The sequence below is a fragment of the Sturnira hondurensis genome, unplaced genomic scaffold (genome assembly GCF_014824575.4).
Source record: "Sturnira hondurensis isolate 20B ecotype Veracruz unplaced genomic scaffold, ASM1482457v3 Scaffold0025370, whole genome shotgun sequence".
In the NCBI taxonomy this organism is placed as follows: domain Eukaryota; kingdom Metazoa; phylum Chordata; class Mammalia; order Chiroptera; family Phyllostomidae; genus Sturnira; species Sturnira hondurensis.
Window position 1 is genome coordinate 6,799,843 of NW_028098001.1, and position 26,977 is coordinate 6,826,819.

General features: G+C 36.1%; 1 protein-coding gene across 1 annotated transcript; it reads right to left on the minus strand.

Annotated features, from left to right (window-relative positions):
• Window positions 1-2,603: 2,603 nt before the first annotated feature.
• On the minus strand, window positions 2,604-19,321 carry SPACA1 (sperm acrosome associated 1). The gene is made up of 7 exons (XM_037039265.1): window positions 19,012-19,321; window positions 13,820-13,876; window positions 9,235-9,336; window positions 8,413-8,519; window positions 7,655-7,790; window positions 3,290-3,410; window positions 2,604-2,760 (listed from the first exon to the last, which is right to left on the minus strand). The coding sequence occupies exons 1-7, from the start codon at window positions 19,319-19,321 to the stop codon at window positions 2,604-2,606; spliced, it is 990 nt and encodes a 329-aa protein (XP_036895160.1).
• Between the last annotated feature and the right edge of the window lie 7,656 nt (window positions 19,322-26,977).

Genomic DNA, 26,977 nt, shown 5'->3' on the forward strand with positions numbered 1-26,977 from the left:
TCTGGGCCAGTAGAAGACCTCAGCTACACCCACAGACCTAAAAGGAAAAGTTCTACTATTGCCAAAGTGCATTGCTGATTCTCACTGTGTTATACGTTATGAAAGTCTAGCTCACTGAGACCTGACTCCTTGTAGACAGACTTATCAGACAATTCTGCTCAAAACTGTATTTTTAAGTTGATGTAGTGTTAGCATTCATGCATGCTTTCATTTTGTCCCACAGACCACCAGGAAGTTGGGGAAATATTTCACCTGTGACACCTTCTTGGAGAGTAACAATGTGCATAGCACATCAAAGGGAAGTCATGCACCAAAGAAGTCTTCAACTTGCTTGACTGTGAAAACTTCTATTTTGGAAAACATTTATGTGTCATTCAGAATAGCCTTAGGGAGGTTGCTGTATTGAACAACCTCTAAATTAACAATGTTTATTTCTTTTTCCCGCTCCACATTCATTGTTGGCTGACCGAAGATCCTGTGCCATGTGGTCCTCGCACGGGGATCTAAGCATTTTTGGTTGCTGTAGCAGGGAAGGTGAATGTGGAGGAGAGACTGTTTCATTATGCAACCACTAGCTGTCCCACGAGCTGGACCCAGGCCATAACAAAAGTTGCTTTCCATAATTCCCCCTTAGAGACTGTCTGAATGTAATTGACGTTCTGGCATAAATCACCACCCTCCCCTGCCTCCTGCTATGTGCTGGTTCCTGGAACAGGTTGTGGTTCTGACCTGGTCAAGTACGAAAAGTAACACCTGGCAGCATTCGCACACAAGTACCTGCAACTATCCACGTCTTCACCTGATATAATTCTTTGGCATCTGATAAGTAGCCCAGGGGCCCTGTTGTCTTGCAGATTCCCAAGATATGCCTTGTATGTACCATAAGTTTCCCTTAATCAACTCTATTGCGAGACTGGAGTGGCCAGCCTCTTTTTTTGGTCTTTCCCTGCCTTCTGTTTACAGAGGTAGATTTTCAGTCTTGGAGATTTCCCCGGTATCTGTGTGTACAAACAGTGAGCTCTGGAAGTTTTCATAGTGAAATGTTCTAGCTTGAAAGTCATGCTTGATATGTTGGCTCATAACTCACTAGCTAGACATTGCCCCACCCAACCACAAGGGCTGAGGAGGTACTGTCCTACCACGCACGTGGAAAGTAGACAGACAGAAATATTCACTGAACATCACTGACAACAGAACCTGTTGACCTGACTGAATTTTTAGTGGTCATTGAAATAAAGTTCGAAATCACTGCTGTTCATGGTTTTAAAAATAAAAATTGATCATGATTACTATACAGGAATGTTTACCACCTATGGTAAAGTTGCATGACCATACTCAACCAGGAACAAAAAATGGGAGGCCCCTTTTGTTTTCCCACTTATCTGGGTGGGGGTGGGGGGAGATGGTACTAAGGAGTGTCAACATTAGAATATTTTATGGAAATAATTTCTTTTCACTCACTTAAAGTCTCTGGTAAATTCCCACAACAGATAAAATCTTTTTCCAGTTCATTTTTCATTGTTTCTCTCAAATACACATGCTATATGATAGAAAACATAGATAATTCCACAACACAGATTATTTCTGGGTTACTAGAGGGAGGTATAAATGCCCATTTACAATGTCTTCTTTAGAGGTGAGTGTCCACGCTATCATCAGATAAATCACATAATGGCAATGAAGCTGGCATAGAATTCATTTAAAAATTAAGCGTATTTTGTACTCCTTTCATAACCTTTGGAAATTAATTTCTGATAAAATCTACCTAATCAAATTATCTAATGCCTTGGTATCTTATCTGAGAGTTGTCCATAACTGTATCACGTAATGATACTAGATAAAAAGGCAGTGATGAGGTTCAGAAATAGTACCTGGCTTTTAAAATGTTATCCCCTACATACCGAACACAATGAAGGTATTGTACTTAGTGATTATTTAAAAGTCCTTAATTCACTGTTTCTGTGAGAAATACAGGGTATGTTAAAATCATGGCATTTACTCAGCCACCTCCATTTCCTCCCTGGTTCTTCTTGATATATTTCCTATATACAATCATGATTAAATTACCCGATATGTAAAATGCTTTGAGAAAAGCTTGGCACATAGTAGTCACTAAATCCTGTCATTGTTGTTTTTACTGTTAATATTTCATGTGTTACAAGTGATGCTTTATGTGTCATGGTTGCAGAGATTCTAACGTATGGCTGGGTTTAGCAAGTTCAATCCAGTGCTCCTGGCAGAGAGAAAGTCTGCTATGCAAGGTTTCTTCTCTACTATATTCTTCTTTTGGGGGAAAGAACAGGCAAATCACCTTAGAAGTAATCAAAGTGACAAAAAATGTGTTTGGAAGACTTTGTGTCTTTCCATCTCTATATAAAATGTTTCCAAGTGATTACCTGCATTGTGAAACTTTGAGAATAAATTAAAAAGAGTTTTGGAAAAGTCTACCACAAAGATGTACTGATTAAAACAGCTCCTTCTCATACTGTATTACCTTCAGACTGGTAAATCACTTGCAATATTATTAAAGTATTTCACTATATATTTTATTTTTATAATAATGAATCTGGTATGCCCTACTTTCCTTTGCTTTGTTATATACATCATTCATTCCATTCACTTAAAGCATCATCTTCATGTCCAGTTGTTTCTGCTGGTGATTGGTCCAGAGAAGCTGAATCTTTGGGTTTCGATGAAGTCCTCTCAGAAGGCATCTTAGTTGCTGAGGCTTTTTCTCCCCAGAAAGACTTTACTGCCGCCCTGGGAGATTAAACAGAAACAAAAAGAAAAAAATCTCTTATATGAAATGAAAACTAAAAATAGATTTATGTTTAATTTTCTCTTTAGAAATACGGAAGTGCCTCCTTAGTCATGATTTATTTTTAGTGTGTGATACATCAGTTGCCTTTGATAGTATAGTCCTTGATGTAATTCAGTGTAATACTCATGTATGTATTAGAAATATTCTCATATAAATATATTGGTTGGTTAAAATAACTAACTTTGGGGGTTGTGGTAATTGCAAGTGGACAGATATTCATTCAACAAACCTTTTACGCAACTACCATGTAAAATTGTAAACACTGCATTTAGAAGCTCTCTCATGGCTGGGAGGCAAGTCAAGAGATTAGGTAGCCTGTCTGAAGGCAGTCGCGGCAGGAACGAAGGGAGTTAGTTTGAAGACACAGGTGAGAGGCATCGTGGACAAGGTTTTGGATTCATCTGACAAGGGAGGGGTTGGGAGGAGGACATCGACCAAGGTGAGACTCGCTTTTAACCCTTTACCTACCAGTTTATAGTTATGAAGATCAGTACAAAGATCACAAATATGCACATAACAACTCCTATGGTCAGCACAAAAACCAGGACTGCATCAGTGTCTGGTGGTCTTAATCTTTTCATCTGCAGCTCTAGAGGGAAAAACACATACCTGATGGTTATTACCACTGGGAAAAAGTAAATAGACAGCTAAATGGAAACTTTATGTCTGAAAAACAACCCTAGAAATATACAGAAAGAATTAGTGGACAGAAAGTTACAAATTAACTTGCTCTGCATGTTCAAAATGTCCTTTTCAGATAAGCAGGAAGTTGACTTTGACAATGAACATTCTGGTACCCACCACTGGCTACTACCAACAACATTTTACTATCCATCTATTTATCCTTCTAGACCATCTTATATTTTTTATGCATTTCAGAAAAATTCACTGATGTCTGCACGCTTCCCAGCAAAATTCTTCAAGTAGCATATAATTCATTATAGTTTAGTATTTACTTATATTTTATCCTTTTGAGGTAAAATTTCAAACAACAAATTACACCATGATCTTAAATGTACATTTGTTTAGTTTTGACAAATGCAAACACACATGTAACTTAAACCCCTACCAAGACACAGAATATCACTACGCCTCAGAAAGTTCCCTTGAGCCCCTCCCAATTAGCCTGTTCCAGAGCTTCACGGGAAGAATATGCATTCTTTTGTGTAGGGCTTTTTAAATCAGTATGATGTTTTAGAGGTTCACCCATATTTACAAATGCATCAATGTTTGTTTTCTTTTTCTTTTTCTTTTTTTTTTACTAATGAGTAGTATCCCTCAATTTGTTTATTCATTCTCTTATTGATGGGCATCTTGGCTGTTCCAGTTTGGGGCCATTATAAATAAACTGCTCTGAACATTTTTGGAGAAGTCATTCTGTGAACACACATTTTCATTTCTCTTGGATAAATATGTAACAGTGGAACAGCAGGGTCACAGAGCAGAGGTCCACTAAGTTTTCCAAGAAACTGCAAGATTTTTTCTTAAACTGTTCATAATGATTGTACATGTTTTATAATTTTTTCTCCCAGATTTTGGCTGCTTATTCATTTTTCTAATGATTTCTTTTAATGAACTGAAGTGTTTAATTTTGGTGAAGCCTAGTTTATCAGTGTTTTCTTCTGTGGTGATTGTTTTCTGAGTCATGTCCAAGAATCCCTTGCCTACTCCTGAATCATGCAGATGTTCTACTCTGAATGCTCTCCTTTTAAAGCTTTATGGATTTAGCTTTTACATATAGGACTATAATACAGGTCTGATTTTGTACATGTTGTAAGATAGCAGTTGAAGCTCATTGTTTTTCACACAAGTATCCACACACTGCTTTTACATCAGGCATCCTCTCCTGTGTCATTATGCTCTTCCTATAAATAAGTCAAATAGAGACAAAGCCATTCTGTCATATGTGTTATAACATTGCTACATTGTAAATGGGTGAAAAGCCCATTTACATCAAGTATTACTTACTTTGTGCATTGTATAGCTTTCTTGTGGCTCTGTCTTGTCCCTAAATCATAGAATCATAAAAGACTTAACTGAGGAACAACCAGATGCAACTATTGAATCATACTGGTAAGGAAATCAACATTCAAGGAGGTTTAATAATTTCTGCAAGCTACGTTTTATGTATTTTTATATTTTAATTTTGGTAAGTACCATTATATCAGAAGTAGTCTCCTACACAGGCAATCTCAACTGTTTATTGTCTGAATGTCTCTTTCTATTCCTTAAATATCATGGAATATAGTTTCCTATTTTCTTTAGTAATTCTGGAGTTATATATTCAGTTTAGTGATCTCATTAAATAGTGCTAAGTATGACAGATAAATTACATCATATTTATATTCCAACATGGTTGAATTTTAAAAATCTTTTTAGTTTTGATAAATTTAGGTTTATAGAAGCTGTGAGGTTTTTTAAAGCTCAAGTAAAAGATATCCTTTTGGATTAAAACCTGAGAAGAAATGCAAAATTCCTCTCCATTTATCTACTACCCTGTAATGCTAGCCAAGAGAGGGTGAGGAATAAGCAATATGAAGATTTTAGTTCATTTCGATAGTAGTCTCCTTACAGGGGTCATTTAGATTACTTTTATATCTAAGAACAAAAAAAGCTGCATTTCCTATTGAAATTTTCTAATTAAAAACACACAGAGGCTTTTTTTAGTAAAACTCAGCTTACATTTTATTAGTTTCCTAGGGCCATCATAACAAAGTACCACAAACCGGTCGACTTCAAAACAAAGAAAATGTATTATCTCACAGTTCTGGAGGCCGAAATTCTGAATACAAGGTATTGGTAATGCCGTGTTTCCTCCAAAGACTCTGCGGGAGGGCCCCTTCCCTCCCTCCTCCAGCTTTTGGTGGCCCACGTGTTCCTAGGCGGAGGCGGCACAACTCTCATCTCTAACTCTGTTTTCTCGGGGCTGTCTGCTCTGGAACGTCTTTGTGTCTTCGCATGGCACTCTTCTCTGCCTCTCTGTCTGTGTCCAAATTTCCCTCTTCTTATAAAGACACCAGATATATTCGATTAAAGTCCCACTCTAACATGTGAGATCCTATCTTAACTGAACTCATTACATCAGCAATGACCCTATTCCCAAATAGGGTCATGTTCTCAGGTTCTGGGAGTTGGAACTCCAAAATATCTATTTAGGGGATGTAATTCTATCCAAAACAATGCCTAATGATGAAGGACAGCTATTATAGAAGTGAAAAATCTGATAGATAAGGGAATGGCTGGGAAATTTTTATTAAATCCCATTTACCTTAAAAATATTTCAATTTTGTATTTGTTTTAAGCTGGCTCCATATTGTGGACATTTATAGCCAACACATTTGTTTGATTTCTAAACATTCAAAGGGTCTGTCACAGTGGTGTACCCAATTGTCATTTTAAAAGAAACTAGTAAGTCCAAAATGTTTGGAAAACATCTTATCACTTAACCAGTGAATGCACTGAGATAGCAGAGCCACCCCACCCCCTAAACTGCCGCGGCAGAGAAGTCAACTCTGTCCCATTTAAGGGCTGACAATTCGGTGTCTGTGTGCCAGCCTCCATGTATGCACTGTCAAATGCCTGCCACCCTGTGACTATGGGAAGAGCTAACCACTGTGCAGTCCCAACAAAGACCAGTCTATGGGGATAAAAACCAAGAACGGTTCCTGAGATCTATATCTTGAACTGGACTCGTTGATCTATTTTGTAGTCTGATGATGTTTGATTCTTTTTTGACTTTCATAGCACTTTGTTGAAATTATCCTTTTAATAACACCTGATATCCCAACACAGGAGTAAGATTATTAGCTTTTGCCATCAAGATGTTTTTTAAAGCTACTTTGTGTCTTTAAACAACACATCAAAGAAAACTAGTTTATTTTTTAAAACCATCCCCCAAATAGTTTAGCTTGTTTTCAATTCAATAAATGGTGTTATGTTGCAAGTATCTCAAGACTACAATATAAATTCTTTCCTTGGGATTAAGAAACACCTTCAAGAAATCCATGAACTCCCTTTAAAATTACAGGTAATTTTTGGCATGATTGTGCATGTGGGCATTTTCCAAGAAAAGGCCTCCTGAGCCTTCACCGGATTCTAAAAAACCCTGTGACCAAACCCCCACGCTCGCAATAACCAAGATGACGATGATGACAAAAATGGTTAAGAAGTCTGAACTAATGGAAATAATTATCTGGATACAAAAAGACATCGCAGTTTAGATCAAAAGGACACATGCACATGGATCCATTTTTCAAGGGAAGCCATTTCTAACATGCGAAACTATGTTCAGGATAAGATTTGCCTTTTGTGATTGACATAGATTGATGACTATGCTTGTTTTATCAAAAAATATTTTCTTCAAATGAGTAACTTTTAAGACATGCCCTGATATAACACTTCTTAATTTTATTTAATTGTACCAAAATTTTCATAAGCATTCATGAGACTCCCAGGTATCCATTTTCGCTTTTGTGATAGAAGCAAAAGAAAGGATATAACCCAGGCTAGAGGACTGTTTTTCAGGGATATTTCAGGAATACAGCAGTTTCCCAAAGTGAGGCACGTCTGACTTCACTTAGAGAAAAAGAAACGAAGCACTACCTTGTAGAAAAGTGAAAGTGGTACAAACCAGTGGTTCTCAAACTGTGATTCCTGCTAGCAGCACCTGGGACTGGTTAGAACTGTAAATCCTTGTGTCAGCCCTGCCTTCGATCCACCGAACTGGAAACCCTGTGGGTAAGACTAGCATCTGTGTGTTGAGAAGCCCTTCAGGTGATTCTGATGCTCTCTAAAGTCTGAGATAAGCAAACCAAAACATTGCTGGGCACTTACCATCTGATGTATAGACTGTGAATTTAATAGATGCTACTCTTTCATTATTATCCAAGGTATCACACTCAAAAGCCACGGGATGAATTTGCCTCTGTACTTCCAGGATTGCTGAATCATGTACAAGTATAATGGATTGCTATTTTAAAAGAAATAAAGTATCAACATTTGACATGCAAACTTAACATCAGGAAACAATTTTATTTCCTGTAACCAAAAAAAAGTCACTGTCTCTCAATCTAGGACAGTAATTAATTATGCACATGGATTTTGGAGTCAGACAATCCAGACATCAAGTACCAATCCTACCACTTCTTGCTTGTGTGACCCTGAATGAGTTACTCTCTGCATTTCAGTTACCTATCTGTAAAATGGGTATGTTGATAAGAATTACCTCATAGAATAATTATGTGGGTTAAAAGAAACACAAACATTTGGTATATGTCTGGCACTTAATAAGCCCTCAATTAATGTTAGCGACTATTATCACTAATATAATTCCTATGTATACAAATAAAAAACTTGCTTCTAAAATAAAATACTTTATAAAAAGTGAATTTTTTAAGTTTGGATAATAGTTTATCCTAAAACGTAAGTCTGTAAATAATTAAAAAATTAAACTCCAATAATAATAAAGTGTGATTTTAACTTCGTTTTTGCGAACTGCTTTTAAAGTGAAAGTTTTCTGACAGTCATCAAGCACTGAGAAATATATTTTACCACTCACTAGAAAGCACCAATTACATACATTCATTGCTCACCTGCTCTGGCCTTAGAAGTTTCCAAACATACTTGAAGCGATTTTCAGGAGTTGTATGAACACATGCCAGCCTGACACTATCAAGACTTTCTGATAGTGGTTTACCCCCTGAAAAGAAATTAAATACATACCACCATTGTATTAATGGTGCAGTGTAAATTACTTGATTACTTTATGAACAATAGTACTTTTACAAGCCACCTCCAATTTTAAAATCAATTCTATGCTGGAAGTTATCAAGCTTATTATTGGCAGTTTGAGTGTAGAAGAGCAGAGAGGAGTGATTGATATGAAGATAAAGTCACCAAAAGAAGCAGGTAGGAGATACCACAGCTATCTGCCCCTTCTGCAAAATAAATTGTGGAGAAGAGATACAGTATGAGCAAACAACTCAAACTCTATTAGAGACTTTGAGATCTACTACTGGCTTCCAGTTTCCTGGTTACAGACACCCATTAAATACAATGAAATCTCAGAGCAGTGTAATTTGATACAGAACATCATTTAAATTTTAGGATCACCAATATACTGACCAAAAGCGTTAAAAGCATTTCACTGTAGGATAGTCTTGACCACAGACTGAGTGAAATAAAGTTACAGTGTATCAGAGAGGATAGATATTAAATTTTAGACATCATTGAGAAATATAAAGCAAAAGCAGAAAGTTATTCAGAGCTATAACTATCTAGAGAAGTGGAATTTTAAGTTTTATTATGACTTCCTTTCAGTATATCAATTACACTCATGACAACATGAAGTTAAGGATATTTCTCCAGAATAAACTCTACCCCCTTCAGGCTCTCTCCAATAGAGACCAACTCACAGCCACAGTCCGCTGGTCCACGGCATTCTTCCACCCGTACAACACACTTAGATTCACCTCCAGGGCATCCATTTGTTAATAAAACTTCTCTAATACCAACACCTTTGGTAAAAGAAATTGGCAAATGTTTGAAAAAAATTAAATTCCACAGAACTTTTTCTTTACCATCTAAGTCTTTTTTGAGACTTTTCTCCTAATTTCAGAAATTAAATTCCCAAATTCTGGTTGATAACATTAAAATTTTTTAAATCCCTCATTTTGAATTATTTCATAAAACAGCATTTCTGAGAGTTACATGTAACACTAGCCCTTCTGGTTGTTACCATTAGAAAAAAGTTTCCATTGTTATATACATTTGACAATGATACATTAAATAAAATTAAAGGGACCTTTTTACTACAGAATTTTGGGGAAATTTTTAATATGCTAATAAAGTAACATGTTATTGTGTACAAATTTTCATTGGTCTAACCTATAAAAGTTTTACATTTTCACATCTTTGAAATTAGAAGGCATCTTAGAATTAAATTGATGCCATGTCACAAATAGGCAGTACTTTTCTTTGTGGAGGTGCATAAATTATGCTTCTTATAGCCAATCAGGTTTTAGATTGAATGAAATATAGTAGGACACAGGATGTCCCAAACTTATTTGACCATAGTTCTAGGAGGGATAAGGGAGCTTGACGCTTCTGGGGGAAATTCCAAAATTACATTTTAACCTAAATAAAATTTTTTAATAATTTGATTTTACAGGAAATATAGCAGGAAAAATATAATGATCAAATCTCCATTTCCAACCAGAGACTCTCTTTAGAATCACCACACATTTTTATAATAAGAAATCCCCCTTTATTAATGGATCTCAAATCTCCACTGAGTTTGTCTTTCATCACCAGAATTGAGGGAGGAGATAAAATGCTCGATCAGCATGTACTGGAATAAATCATTGCAGATGAAAAGGGGGCCACATACCAAACCTGACAAGCCCTGAAAAGTCTGCATAGATGGCCTTGCAGATAGGCCTTACAAACCATCCACATAAGATGGTCTGAACATAAAAATTCCTAACTAAAAACAAATCATGCTGGGTAGACACACCTTAGGCCTGTAGTTTCCTTGACAATGCTCAATCTTTACCTTTAGTGAGCCTATTATCTTTCTGCATCTAAGATAACATATCTTTAAAGTGATCCCTCAAGCCACAACTGCAGGCCTGAGAGCACAAGATAACCATTATTGTTATCTTGACCCCTCTCCTTGCCCCTGCAATACCATCTCTGTGTATGGTAAACACTAATTACTGACTATCCTATATCCACCAATGTAAAAGAATTATGTGTTTCCTTTTTTTTAATTTAATTCTTATTCAAGTACAGTTTTCTGTTTTATGTTCCCAGCCCTGTCCCCCCAGTGCTCCCCATCTCCCTCCCATTTCCGCCCCCACCTTAATTATTGTCCATGTGTCCTTTATACTTATTCATGTGAGTCCCTCCCCTTTTCCACTATGATTCTCTCCCCTCTCCCCTCTGGACCTTGTCAGCCCGTTCCGTATTTGAGTGTCATTGGTCATATTTTGCTTGCTTGTTTGTTTTGTTGTTTAGATTCCTGTTAAAGGTGAGATCATATGGTATTTGCCTTTCACTGCCTGGCTTATTTCGCTCAGCATAATGCTCTCCAGTTCCATCCATGATGTTGCAAAAGGTAGGAGCTCCTTCTTCCTTTCTGCAGCATAAGATCAACGGAATAGAACAGAGAGCCCAGAAATAAACCCAACTCTCTACAGTCAATTAATATTCGACAAAGGGAGCAATAACATAAAATGGAGTAAAGATAGCCTCTTCAACAAATGGTGTTGTGTTTCCTTATTTTGCCCATTTTTATCCAGTCCCAGAGATTTCCCCACTTTGCTTTCTCTTGCCCTCTTAATCTACCATCAATGGAAGTCATGCACCTTCCTTAAGTCTCCTTTTATTCTAAGGTATAAAGTAAGCTGCAAAACTGGCATTCTCCAGAGCATTTTCTCAATCTGTTGAGATTTTGCTTCCCTGCAATTGTTGTCAGTTTGGCTCAAATAAACTCATAAAAATCCTCTACAGGTCTGGATATTTCTTAAGCAGACATGACCTATGAAAAAACTGTATAGTCACAGGTTAAGGAATTATCCATCTTGATTTCTTTGTTTACTAGAGTTCCTTTTCCAACTCTTTGTTTATGATTTACAATATGTTAATCATAAAGTCCATTCTCAAGGACAAAAAGAAGTTGAAATCTAGAAATGGCTTACAATAGCACTTCTCAAAGTTTAGCATGCATGCAAATCACCTGGAGATCTAACTAACATGAAATTCTGATTCAGTAGGTTTTGAGATTCTGCACTTCTAATAAGCTCCCAGGCTATGCGGCTACTCTCTGGACCAAATTTTGAGTAGCAACAGAGAGGACTCCATGTAAGTCAGGATATGGAAGTTAGAAAGAGGAAAGGTCTCTTTTGATTAAAAGAGGTGCCTAAGAAGGGCTATAGTATGGTTCCACTTGAACTCATGAAAGGTACCTCTCTAGAAGCACACCTGTATTCTGAAATGCATAAAAAACTTTACAAGGAGGTGTCTTATGTATTTATTTATTTAGGCAAACACAGTTCATTGCAATGATGTGTATAGCTGTGAGATTTTCTTTAAGTCCAAGTAACACTTAAAAATCTGCCTGTGTATTCCAGAAAAAGAAAACTTTTTGACTGCTAAAATATTGTTTTGGGAGTTCCAAAAAATTTTTCATTAAAGCATTTTTTCCTCTAAATAATTGTCATAAATTGAAAGATTTTTAAATATTTAAAAAATATTTTAGATGTAAAATGTTGTCTTTTCTGGTTTATTTTTCTTCTTAGAACTTATCACCATCTGACATATTACATATTTTATTTTGTTTATCACTTTGCCCCAACTAACATATATACTCCTTGAAGGCATAACTTCCTCTGCTTTGTTGTTGTATTCCCAGCACCTATAACAATGCCTGGCATATTGTAAACAAACAAACAAAAATCTAAAATCCCTCAAACAGAAAATCATTTGTTGAATGAACATATATATAATACATAATTTCTGAAACACATTTTTAAATAAGAGCATGAGAGAATATATCAGTTAGTAGAATTGTCATAAAAATCATTCTCATGAAAATGCCTTCCCTGGTACCCACTTACTCGCCCACCTCCACGAGTTCCATGATATCCTCCGCCAAATTATTTCCATATTGAAAACAATGTGACCAAATAAAACAAGCATCATTTGTTTAAAAAAAAGGAAATGTCTCAAGTAAACAACAGAAGATATAAATTGCAAATGAATAATCACAGGCTTATTAAATGGATTCTTCTCATTTTCTTTGATTCATTAAGAACTTAAGGTAAAAAAAAACAGGCTGAAAATTATCTCAATAGTAATAGTAATAGACAGAAAGTGGGACAGTTTTGTCAGGGGGTCAGGGGGAGGCAAAGTGGGGAGTTAGTGTTTAATGCATGCAGAAGTTTTTTGGGAGATAATAAAAAATTCTGGGGATGGACGTGCTTAATGTCACTGAATTGTACATTTAAAAATGATAAAATGTTTATGTTAGGTATATTTTACCATACACACTCACACACAAAAGCTATCTCAAACATTTTAGGTACAATTTTTAACCAAAGAAAATTGTGCTGCTCTAGATCTGCATGGATTTTAGGTCTTCTCGCCCTCTGGTTTTCGTCTTTCCCTCCCATCCTTGTCTCCCCCCCCCCCCAAGGCAGATTCCATTTAAAACAAACTTAATTTCATTATGAATTATCTATTTTCTCAGCATGCTACTCTGTAGTGGTTCTGAAAAGACGATCTTCTAACCAACAGCATCAGCTTCACTGGTGAACATGTTTAGAAATATAAATTTCTTGACCTCTCGGAAGGCCTGGTGAGTTACAAACTCTGAGGAAGCCCAGCAACCTGTGTTTCAACAAGTCCTTCAGGAACTTAGGGTGAACAGTTAAGTTTAGGAAACACCGGTCTGTTACGGAATACACATTGCCTTAATTTCACCATGTCAGAGATTCTATGTCCAGTTTCTCTTTATGGAGTGACCAAAATAAGCCATAGTCCTTGAATATTATCTCCCCTTCAAAACCAATATCTCTTTTCTCCACGATATGACATATAAATTGGAGAAATGTAGAATTTAGTATAGACTATTTTAAATAAGCCAATTTCTTGATAGATTTGCCAACACAATCTGTGGGAAGACATCTTGAGATGCATGACAAGATTTTTCATCTTCTGAACATCTGTGAGAGAAATAAAGTTTTACTTTGGTGAAGGCAGTGCATGTGCCAAAAAATACAGGGAGCTGGCTTAACATAAGTCTTAAAGATTATAAACTGATACATCCAACCTACTAAAGCAATCAGCTTGTGTTTTGTGTGTGAGTTACAGTCATTAGAAATAGAAATCAATAAAAGATGAATGAGAGTACACAAATTACAAATAAAAATTGCCACATTATTTTTACCTTTCCTCCCCCCAAATTACAATATTTTTTATGTGCTCTATGCTACTTACCACATGTAACGGTGCACATCCCATATTCTACTTCTTTAACTACTTTCATATTTGAAACTAAACATAAAGCACAAAGACACATTATTTAATCACATGAAAACTTTTCTAAGTGAAAGATTCTTATTTGGGGATAGAGAATACAACTACTTACATGGGAAGCAGACATTTTTAAAGCTTTATTAAATCAGAAAAGCAATACTATTTCTAACACTGCTATTATAATTTAAATCAAAAGAAGCTTAAACCTTTAAAGTAATAAATTAAGAAATAACTTGTAAAGAAAGTCTATATTAAACCTTATATATAACAAAAATAAATTTTTCATTAGTTTAATACACAGTAAGTTTCAAGTTCTATAAAAGGTTAGGAAAAAAAAAACACAAAAAAGCCAGCTAATCATAAGGCCAAATTTTTTTCCAATTCTCTATATTCCAAAAAATTTGAATGTATCCATTTTGTCCAAAACAGAAGTCTTTATATCAAGTCTTCATTAAAATTATGTGTTATAGATTGCTTCTACTCATTCTCAGTTTAAGATGGTAAATTATTCCTATAAATTTACTTCAATGCTTTATTAGCAGAATAATCTAGGAATACACAAGTATTTGAGTAGTCAAATATTGTTGTTTTTAAATCACAGAAAAAGGTGCCTATTTTTTTCATTGTTCTGAAGTTTGCCATGAATTCCACCAGCTATAGTATATAACCAATACTTTATAGTTCAGATTAAGACTAAAACCTCAAAGCAAAAAATATTAAATGAGGTGTTAGAAGACAAATTTTAAAGGACATTATATCCTGAGGCAACAATATTACATGGGAAAATTCATTGGAATTGGAGTCTAAATTGCTGCTTATACCACTAATTAATTCGCTGTTTTGAGTTTGACTAAATTATTCAAATTCTGTCAGGCCCAGTTAACCCTTCTGTAAAATTCACAGAGGAGAACCTACCTCATTTGAGCACTGTAAGAATAAATGAGGGAATGTGTGCGAAAGCATTCTGTAGCTTGTTTAGTGTTATAAAAACCCGCATTCACACTCTTTTTGTACTTATTGATTTCATGTAATTGTAAGATTTTTTCTATTTTTACGACTGAAAGACAATATTTTCATAAACACTTTTATTATTATATGCTTAATGCACCAAATGCAGTGCCTTGAATACACAGTAAGTATTAGATGTATTAAATATTGACTTTGTTAAATAAATTATTTGGATTATTGTGATCAATTTTGAATGGGCATTTTTACTTGAAATGCTTGGATACTTTCTACTGGAACATTATGAAATATAAATTAAAAGCCAAATCTTGAACACAGAAAACACAGGTAGGAAAATGAGTACTAGATTACTTTTAAATATAACCTCTTTTCAAAAAACATTCAAAAAACTAATTAATCAGCTCTACTGTTCACTATCTATGCCATTTTGGGAAATTTACTTAACTTCCCCTAACTTTAAAAAAAATGAGAATCAATCAGATTGTCTCCAAAGTTCCTTTCAACTTTGATTATTGAATGCCCATGAGGTCCTTCACAACCTTCTTTTCTGATGGGAATCCTACAAAAATTGATCAGGGAAATTATATTTGTCTGGACTTCAGTGTAGTATTTGTCAGGATGTCAGTGTAGTATTTGTCAAAATTTCCCATTATATACCTATGAGGAAAAAGGAAAAATATGATCTGCACATCAGCGAAATTTTATGTGTAACTTCTTAAAAAGTAAGATATACTGATGTTGATTAATCAGTGGTGTCAGTGCAGTAGGAGTCCTTTGGCCTGGTCAACATTTTTATTAATGACTTAGATAATGCTGATTTCATGCTGACTGAATCTGTGGACTCTGCAAAACTAGAAAAGACAGTGAATATGTTAGAAGACAAATATGGATCTAATAATGATGGGGCGGAATACTGGACAAATCTGACAAAATGAAACCATAGAGAAATAAAGTCCTATACGTAGAGCTGAGAAGTCAACTGTCCCCAAAATACTTTACAGGTGAAAATGAGAGTTCAATAGTGACTTTAATAGGGATCAAGAGTGTAACAAGGATTCCCCAAAAATCTACTGGGTCTTAGACTGTGCTGATAAAAGCTTGGGATCCACTATGATACAGCAAATGGTCTTGCTCTTTTTCATTGTGGCCAGATCCTGAAATGTTCTCTTCACATTCAGACAGGACACTTCAACTGTTGGTATATATACCATCAGAGTTCAATTGAAATTTTCTAGTTTCTTTTTTGAAAGTTGACTTTTAAGGTTGATAGTTCATGATTTTTAATTTCTTAGAGGACTTCCAAAGAAAAAGAGAACATACTTTATAGTCATATTTATATAGAATACAACTCATCTTATAGAATAAAACTCATCCTATCTTATAACTATTAGGCATGTCTGTTTTGGGTTATTTTTATAAATATAAAAGTAAATAGCTTAATAGTAAATTTATAAATCTTGGATTTATAGTATTAGAGTATCTTAGTGATTTTTTCCTATATTCTGAAACATTCTGTTATTTCATCAAACATAATGATGGTTTTCGGGATTACTCATCAATTATTCCCAACTATGTTTTTTTTAAAAGACTAAAATAATATAATGGAAGAATAGTTAGAATTGCCTAGAAAGATGACATAATTGTGAAATAAATCAGCTATTACATTATCCTTTGTTTTCTTATTGCTTTGCCCAAAGTATCATATCATCTTTCAAGAAGATATAAAAGAAGTTTAGAGGTACCTTTCTCATAGTCTATTTTCACCTTTCATTAAACACAATTGAGATTTTAGAATTTTTTTACTTCCTTTTGTCTTTAATGACAAAGAGAAGAATATTGACAGAGAAAAATGTTTTACAATTATTGGATGAATCAGAAGATGAACACAGAGAAACAGACTTTGGATGCTAATGCTGATGGTAAAACTGACCACATAAGCAAAATTAGAGATAATTTAAATGAATATCCTAGATGAATTCTACAACTCAAGAATCCATAAATTAACATTATATTTCTAAGAATGAAAAAGATACGTGGCATTCTCATCCAGTTCGTCCTTTCAAAAAAAAGGACCTGATCCTGAAATGTTTGTGAAAATGAGCCAGACCATAATGTTTTGCTAAAAGGATACAGAGAGCATGCTTTCCTTTTTAAAGCTCCTTATACACCAAAATTTACTTGATAAGGTTTGTAAACAGACAAATCAATGGCAAGTGTGTATACAAGAGCAAGTAGGAAAAAACCCCAGAAGATGTAGAATTGAATAAAGTCATTGGGCCAATAATTCTAATTGTTTATAAATCTAAGATGAAAATGTTTTTACAAATACGGGGAAAGAATATGGCCGTTCTCTTCAACAAATATATGCCTTCATAATTTTCAAAAGTATTGTTTCGACAATGCAAGTGCAAAAAGAACAAGAGTAATGATAAGGAAAATTTATTACAGATGTACTTGAAATCTGGAATCAGTATTTACAAGATGGATATATTTCAGATTCATGCATAACCAATGAGCTTTTAGTTGTACTCAAAGTACTTCATCCATACATCTTCAAAACCAGGGAAAATGAACTAAAATTTGGGGTTTTCCACATTTAAATTCTTATTTAAATTTCCAGTAAGTTGTTTTCACTGTGCCTTTATTCTTCCTTTTGAGATTATTTGTAAAATGCCTTAAAAGTAAAAAACAAACAAATATCCTAAATGTCCAATGGATCATAAATGGTGTTGAATATTTTTATACTGGTCCACTGAGGATTAAGAGGGACTTGGTGAAATTTTAATAATGACCTGGCCGTATTCAGATCTGGGACACCTCAGATCATTTAAAGTTCTGGATTCTACTTTCCCAGGAAAAAGCAGCTATGTGTGAAATTGTATACATAAAATTCCAGAAGGGCATGGACTCCCTGAAGCTCACCAAAAAAGAAATGGAGAAAACTGAGAGAATAAATAACCTTCCAGCATTTGAATTTGAATCTAAGGCATAACTCCATTACCTAGGTTTACCCTAAAGTCCATTTAGCATTTTACACCTAGAACTATCTCTTGACCAGTTTAATACTAAAACTGTCAATTCAATTACTTTCAAAACGTATGTGAAGCAGTAGCTACTGTGTTTTAGAACATGTTGTTCTCTTCTCTAGTCCTTTTCCTTTTTCACATTTCCAAAGTCAAGGACCTCTCCAAGCTCTCTGTAATGTAATCAAGGCAGTAAGAAACCTGGGTCCACCCTTAACCTCAGATAGTCAGTTTCTTTCTGTCACTGAGGGTCACTATCTGTCATCAGGAAATAAAAGAAGGCCTGATAAATATAGCACCTATTCTATATGCATAGAAGATGTGCAACTGTCAAGGATATTAAAAGAATCTCAGCTGGGTCATTTATGAGGGAAGGGAATCATTCTCCTCTAGATGGCTGCAAACCTGCAACTGACCTTTTACCTACCAGCATGTGAGTTACGAATCAATATAACATGTACAACAGCTTGTCAAGTTTTATTGCTTAATGAGCCAGCAGAATAAGGCAAATTTATGTACCAAGCACAAGCTCATTCTCCCTTGGTTAACATCTAACAAAGCCAGTAGTTGGATCCCTTGATAGGTGTTTTCTAAGGCCATTACTCCTTTGCATTTGGAAATTGAACGAACAAATAAACCACCAAGCTGCAGAGATGCTCCAGGTTGGGGCTGCAAGAAGCTGACATGGGGTTTTGGGCAGCTTTGTCAGCATATTGGTCTATCTAGACGTTTAACAATGAGGGAAATTCTGAATTCCATTGTGTTCCAGTATAAAGCGCAAATATAAAAAGAAGAAAGACCTCAAGCAGTACGGAATTTCAAAAAAAAATCTACAGCGGGGAAGGAAAAACAACTGCAGAGGGAGTCAAAATGATTTCAATTTGTGAAAGACCACGCCCTGACTCCTACCACTCCAAAAAAAAATATCTTTTTCGTAGTACCTCTGTAGCAACTTCTACACATGGGATTGTTCAGCTTGCTGTGGCCCTGAAAAATTAACGTGTCTTTCTTCAAAGCCATTATGTGTGTGAAAAATGTATAAATTCGGGGCTGTTGGCCGAAGAGCTCTACAAACGTTAACAGGGATCATTCCCACTGTCCCCGGACAAAGAGCTAGGCTTTGTCCTCAGCACGTGCCTTGGTCTCCACCGAGTGTCCTCCCACCCTCACCATCCTCCTCGGTCTCAGGCTGGGGGATGTGCTCAGGCTCGCCGGTGTCACTCTCCACCTCGCTCTGGTTCGCGTACTGGTTCTCGTCCTCTCCCTCGTCCTCGCCCTCGTCCTGGCCCTCGCCCTCGTCCTCGCCTTCGCCTTTGTCTTCGCCGTTGCCTTCGCCTTCGCTTTCTGCGCGGGCCAAACCGGGATCCTGGACAGCGGTGACATTGGCCCCGCACGCGGACTGCAAGCCCGCCAGGAACAGCCAGCCAACAGCCAGCAGCAGCCCCGCGGAGCAGCCCGCGGCCCTGGGCCTCATGGTTTTCGGCCCCACGGCCGCCCAAGGCTCAGTCGCAGCCGCCCCCTCTCGACTAGACGTGCGTCGAAGAAAGGAGCCTCGGGTCTTCGAACCCCCTCCCGCTCCTGCCGCACCCGGGCAACCACTAAGGCGTCACAGCTCGGCGCGCGCGCGCCTGCCTGGTTCTCGACGCCGGAGGGCAGCGCGCCGACCCGCCGGCGTCACGCCCCCGCCAGCGTCGCGCCTGCTGGGCCGCCTCGGTCGGAGCCACTTCCGGTGTCCTGGACGTGCTCGCGGCGCCTCCCGCGACGCGCGTTCCTTAGCTGGTGAGGCCGGGGCCTAGCGGTGCCATGGCCCCCCTCCCTCACCCGGTGCGCCCGGGAGACTTTCTTCCATCCTTCGTGTACGCCTCTCCGAGCCTCACTTCCTCTTCGTTGACTCCTTCTATACTCCCTTGCTTTCGAATTCCTTATGCAGAATATCCAACTCCGTTTATATGGTGATGGATCGTCACAGCCTTCTTGAGAATGGTGCCTCACACTGCACCCACTTCTGCAGGTGAGGCTCCATAGAAGATGGAGGGGTCGCACTTTCCTTCCTTGACGTGAACACTGTTGTTAAAAGCAGCTCAAGCATGTATTTACATCTTAAGATTTTGTGCAGCGCCCTCAGCTCTCTGTGGGGCTTCCTTGTGCCAGATTAGGAGCTGGGAGAAAGGAGGAAGAAAGAACTATCTCTTTGAGAACTATCTCTTTGAGAACTATCTCTTTGATAGTTCTTAAAGAGATAGTTCTCCATTCTGTATTTGGAGAGCTGATGCTTTTGGAACCAAATCGGGCTTGTACTTAGGGGAAAGCAATTTTCTCTTCCAGGAGCAAGTTTCTAAGAGCAGAACTTCTCCCTTCTTTTTTCGTTTGGCAAAAACTCCTGTGTTGATCCTACATTGTGCTTCTTTCTTTTACGTTTGAGTTCATGATAAGAACAAGTCCTCTAATATCCCTTGGTTACTGTAGAACAAGGTTCTCCCACACTTATTCTAAACCCAACTTATCTGTTTTCCTGTTTCGTTCACCTAATTCCTCCAAAATAGATGTGCCCCTCACCTTGCATTCTGAACACAGACTCCAGGCGGCAAGCCTAAGTTTCTGAACTCAAAGTTTCCCCCCAAATCTCAAGTTTATTTATAGTATGTATAATACAGAATACATTTATTAAAATGGCTAAAAAATTTGCTGACAATACCAAATGTTGGTGAGAATGCAGAGGAAGTGGATCACTCATATTTTGATGGTGGGGATGTAAAATGGTACTGTTTCTCAGAGTGGCTGTACCCTGGTTGTGCCCTCATTCTCTGGCCATGATTTAAAACTATATTGTTACACAATGGAGTAATTTTGTGATAGAGACTTTTGGAAGCCCTGTGCACTTTCGTACATGGGAATGGTGGTTTCAAATAGTCGCAGTATAACCTCTCAATCTGTCACATGTTTAGCAGCTTTTTGTCTTATTCCAGCCTCGGCCTTTCCCACCCCTTTATTTTCTCATCTAATGGAGCTGCCCCCAAAGGTCTTTCTTTGTAAAGGCCTTCTTACAGCAAGAAGAATTTACAAGGTGTTAAGAAAAGAGTGTACCCAAAAGATGTTCTTTTTCTATTTTAATAACAAGAGTTGAAAAGGCCATTGAAAATTAAATAATGTTCTACAGAAATGTAGTCAGCATTTTGTGAAATAAGCGTCACATTGTTAATGTCTTGATAAAGAGCATATGGTACTCCCAAATTTCTCTATTTGCGAGGCTGTCTAAGCTGTATTTTCTAAGATTGAATAAGGTACCCTGTCTGTGGTTATAGGTGCATAGCTGTATTCAGCTACATGTGCCCCAGGTTAATATAGAAAACAGAATTTTAGAATTTGCCCTGATCTTTGGGTTTCCCCTGCAATTTTTATGATCACTTAGAATCTATATTCAGCTGTCATTGTGGAATGTTCTGTAAATGTCAATTATATCCTTTTGGTTGATGGTGCTATTGAGTTCTTTTATATCTTTGCTGGCTTCAGTTGGTTGTTCTAATGCTAAGAGAGTGATGTTTGATTCTCCAACTATGATTTTGGTTTGTCCCTTTGTTCTTTCAGTTCTATCACTTTTTCCTTCATCACACATTTTTCAACTCTTGCATGGTGTATACACTTTTAGAATCGCAATATCTTCTTGGTGGATTGCTCTGTTTGTCATTATATAATGTCAATTCCATTTCCTTAATTCAGAGAGCCCACCTGGCTCCTGTCTTTACCCTTCCTGTGTCCATAGACTGGAAACTCTCAAGGCAATATGCTAGGGCAACTGTAGGCTCATCTTGTTTGTTTCCCATCATTCAGGGATGACTGTACTTCATTGCCTGATGGTTCAGTGCTTTGAAAACTGTTGTTTCATATTTTTTACTGTTTTGTTGTTTGTTTGTTTGTTTCTTTGTTTTTGCAGGATTTGGGGTGTTTCTAGAGGTTGCAGGGTAAAAGCGATCCTCTTCTTTTTAAAAAAATGTATTTATTTTCATTGTTGTTCAAGTACAGTTTTCTGCCTTCTACTCCCATCCCAGCCCACCCCCACCCAGTGCTCCCTACCTCCCTCTCATTTCTACCCCCCTTAGTTTGTGTCCATGTGTCCTTTATACTTGTTCCTGCAAACCCTTCCCCTTTTCCTCTGAAATTCTCTCCCCTCTCTCCTCTGGTTCTTGTCAGCCTGTTCTGTATTTCAGTGTCTTTGGTCATATTTTGCTTGCTTGTTTGTTTTGTTTAGGTTCCTGCGATCCTCTTCTTATTCCATCTTTGGTATAAGCCAAAGTCTCAATATCAGTTTTACCAGTATTGAATGTAGCGGATTCCTTCCCTGCATTCCTGTTCTTTAGATGACAGTCTAGGAAATTTAGACCTTCAGAAATCTCCAGTTGAATACTATGAATAAGGACTGAGTCCAACTTTGCATTACAGTTCAGGGATAAAGTTAAATCTCACAAACAAGACTCTGTGACTCTCATGAGAGCCAAGTTTTATAGCTATTCTGAGTCCACATTTTCTGTATCTCAAAAACCACTTTTGATTCACTGAGTAGAGCCTCTTCTCCGAATGGTTATCACTAACAGACTAGTAGGCAGAATAGTTTTCTTATAGGAGCCAAGTATTTAGGGAAAAGTGGCCAATAAACATCATTATTAGACGTTTCTAGACATTAGATCACTTTCCCAAATTTGAGATGCCTTTTCCTCTGGTACATTTGGGTTGTACAAGCTTTTTTGCAGGTACTGTGTGATAATCAGTTATCAATATAGGAGGTCCTTAAACAGTGTAGTTTCATTCAACATTGTTTTGTTCTAAAAAAGAAAAAAGTCAATTCAAAGTCAACATTGAAAAAAAGTCAATTCCTATCTGGGACTACTGTCTGTGTGGAGTTTGCACATTCTTCCCTTGTCTGCATGGGTTTTTTATGGGTATTCCAGTTTCCTTCCACATTTCAAAGATGCACATGGCAGGTTAATTGGTGTGTCTAAGTTGTCTTGATATGAATGTGCCTGTGTGTGTACCTGAGTACTCCCTGTGGTAGAATGGCATCCTATCCAGGGTTGGTTTCCACCTTGTTCTCTGTGACCCTGAACTGGAATGAACTGGATAGAAAATAGATATCATTTGTTTTTATTAATTTTTCTTAGATGTATGTAGAGCTCACATTTATTTCAGTGTTTAATATTAGAAGTATTTTGGGTCTTCATTTGTAGGACTGGTGATGATTTTGTGACCAGAAATATGGAGTAGGAAGTTAACTCTTATTTATATCAATTAGTCTATGGTAAAATTGGTTTTGTTATATACATCATTTTGCTTAAAGTCACAGTTTCTAAGAACCTACTGACAACGTTAAGTGAGAACTTAGTGTACCTTTCAAATACAATGCTACCTCAGGACTCATCTTTATTTTGTTTTGGAACTTGTGAGGTGTGCCAAAACCTTTCTCTTGCAGGGCATCATCGTGGCTCATAACAGTTCTAGCAAGTGTGAAGAGTCCCAGGTAAGCACCAAGTACAGGGTTTGATGAGTTCTGAAGCCAACTGTACTCATCAGCCAACTGACGAGTTCCAAAGTGTGACTGTAAATGAATCATGAACATTTATCACCTGAACTTTAAATCAATATTATTTAATAAAGATACCTTTGTAGATGGAGTATCATGATGGTATCGGCCTCTGCCCTCCCAGTGTAATCTGTCTGAGCATTGTGTAGCATGATAGGGGCATTATTCATCCTTTCCAAGCTTTTCACAAGAAATTTTTTATACCAAACTTAGGATCAGCTAACTGAAATAGTGGTGCATCTCTTCTTTTCCTTTTTTATTTATAGAATACAAATGATGAAATTGTGAATAATGTTTTCAAGTTGTAGATGATCTTATAAAATCTTATATCTTTTAAAAATCAAAGATAATCTTATATTTGATTTTTAAAAGTATCTTGTATTAATCTTATATGATTATTGACTGCTATGTAGACTGTATTTACATATAACAAGTCATAACCATTCTAAACATGTATGCACCTAACAACAGGGCATAAAAACATGTAAATCAAAAAATTTTTGGAACTGAAAAGAGAAATACACAAATTCACTACTATAGCTATAGACTTCAATATACCCCTTTTCCTAGTAATCAAGAGATCAAGCATGAAGAATATAAGATACAGTTGGCCTGAATGGCACTATCAACCAGCCTTATCTAATTGTTGACATTTTTTAAATAGTGCACCTAACAACAACAGAATACACATTCTTCTCAAGCTCATCTGGAACATTCACCAAGATAGACCATATTGTCAGCCATAAAGCACACCTTAACAGGTATGAAAAAAATGGAAATCATAATAAAATATTTTCTCAGATCACAAAGTAGAAATCAATATAAAATAGCTGGAAAGTGATCAAAATATTTAAACATTTCATTTTCCAAATAACACATAAATTAAAGAATAAATCTCAAGAGAAACTTTGAAATATTTTGAAGTAAGTGAAGAAGAAAATACAACTTATCAAGATTTGTGGGATACAATGACAGCAGTCCTTAGAGAGAATTTTATGTCATTTAATGCATATATTGGAAGAGAAAACATCTCTAAAAATTAGTAATCCAAGCTTCTACCTTAAGGAACTAGAAAAAATTAAACCCAAAGTAACCAGAAAAATACAAATAATAAAAACTAAAATGGAAACCAGTGAAACTGAATGGAGAAAATCAATAGAGAAAATCAACAAAACCAAAAGCTTTGAAAAGATTGATAAAATCGATAAAACTCTAGCTAGGTTAACTAAGGAAAAAAGGGAGAAGATACAAATCACTAATTCCAGAAAGAAAAGAGGAGTCATCACTACTGAACATTAAAAGGGTAACAACAGAATATTATGAACAACTGTATAACCACAAATTTCACAACCTAGATGAAATGGACCAACTTCTCAAAAGATGCAATCTGCCAAAATTTAAACAAGGAGAAATACATTACCTTAACAGGCCCATATCTACTAAGGAAATTGTATCAATAATTAATGACCTGCCAAAATAGAAAGCACCGAGCTTAGAGGGGTTCACTGGTAAATTCTATCAAACATTGAAGGAAGAAATTTTTCTTTACAATCTCTTCCAGAAAATAGAAGCACAGAGATTACTTCCTAACTAATTCTATGAGTCCAGTATTATTCTAATACTAAAACCAGAGAGATACATTATAAAAAAAAGGAAACTACAGACCAATAACTCTCAAAAACATAGATGTAAAAGTTTTCAACAAAATACTGGGGAATTGAATCAAACTATAAAAAGAATTATACATCATGACCAAGTGAGATTTATTTCAGGTATTCAAGACTATTTTAAAATGCAAAAAAAATCAATATAATCATATCATCAGGTTAAAAAGGAAGTATCACATGATTATATCAATAGATCCAGAAAAATATTTGACAAAATATAACATCTATTTATGATAAAATCTCTGAGCATAGTAAGAATAGAAGGAGAACTTTCTAAACTTGATATAGAACATCTATAAAAACCCTATAGCTAATATGGTGATAAACTGGATGCATTCTCCCTAAGATCGGAAAGAAGGCAAGGATGTCTGCTCTCACCACTCCTATCCAACATTGTATCAGAAGTCCTGGATACTGCAACAAGACAAGAAAAATAAATAAAATTAAAAGTATACAGATTTGTAAAGAAGCAATAAAATGTTCGCAGATTATATGAATGTCCATACAAAAATGCAAAAAGGATAAATTTTTTAAAACCCTGGAACTGATAAGCAATTATCAAGGTTGCAGGACACAAGGTTAATATACAAAAATCAGTTGCTTTCTCATATACTGGCAAGGAAAAAACTGGAATTGGAATTTTTTTTTTTATCTTCCCTGGCTGGTTAGCTCAGTTGGTTACAGCATTGTCCCAATATGTCAAGGTTGTAGGTTCAGTCCCAGATCAGACCATATATAAGAATCAACCAATGAATGCATAAATAAGTAAAACAGCAATTGATCTCTCTCACTCATCAATAAATTAAAATGTTTAAATTATTTACATTAGTACCCCCAAAATACATAAGTATATATATAAAAAGATATTCCAAGATCTATATGAGATAAATTATGAAATTCTGATGAAAGAAATCAAGGAATATTTAAATAAAGTTTACACTGGAAGGTAAGAGAACCAGAATAGCCAATACAGTATTTAAAAGAGAAAAACAAAGTTAGAAGATTGACACTGTCTGACATCAAGATTTAATATAAAGCTACAATAATCAAAAAAATATGATATTGGCCAAAAATAAAGGATAAATCATGCAGTGGAATGGCGGAAACCCAACAAGTATAGCCAGCTGATTTTTGACATAGTAGAAAGGCTAATCTTTTCAATAAATCATTCTGGAAAAAACTTGTCATTTAAGTGTAAAAATAATTCAGAGTAGATCTTAGGCTTAAACATAAAATGCAAACTATAAAACTACAGTGTATAGCAGATATCAATAACAGAAAATCTAGGTGACTTTAGGATTGGCAATAATTTCTTAGATGTAACAAAGCCTAATCCATGAAAAATTGGTATATTAGATTTCATTAAAATTTAAGAAGTTATGCTTTATGAAAGACACTGTTAAGAGAATGAAAAGACAAGCTACAAACTAGGAGAAAATATTTGCAAATCACATATCTGATAAAAGACTAGTATCTAAAATATACAAAGAACTCTAGAAACTTAACACTTAAAAATGGGCAAAAGGTCTAAGTAGGCACCTTGTCAAAGGAGATATAAAGATGGCAAATAAGCATATGAAAGTAAGTATACTCGACTGTATACTTCTCTATATGTCACCAGGGAGCTGCAAATTAAAACAACTATACATCACTACATATGTATAATTCAAAACACTGAAACACCAGATGCTGGTCAAGATGTAGAGCAACAGGAACTATCACTCATTGCTGGTGGGGATGAAAATGGTATGGCTGCTTTGGAAGACAGTTTGTTAGTACAGTATTTAATGTGCTAAGTAAAATAAGCCAGCCAGAGAAAGACAAATACCATATGATTTCATTTATATGTGAAACCTAGTAGGCAAAATAAACTAACAAATGCAATAGAAAC

Excerpts from the sequence above, each read along its gene's own strand:
- SPACA1 (XM_037039265.1), bottom strand. The coding sequence starts at position 19,321 with ATGAGGCCCAGGGCCGCGGGCTGCTCCGCGGGGCTGCTGCTGGCTGTT. Across the intron at positions 13,877-19,011 it reads GACCGAGGAGGATGGTGAGG|TTTCAAATATGAAAGTAGTT; the intron begins GTGGGAGGACAC and ends CTTTATGTTTAG. Across the intron at positions 2,761-3,289 it reads ATCTTCATAACTATAAACTG|GGCGGCAGTAAAGTCTTTCT; the intron begins GTAGGTAAAGGG and ends TTAATCTCCCAG.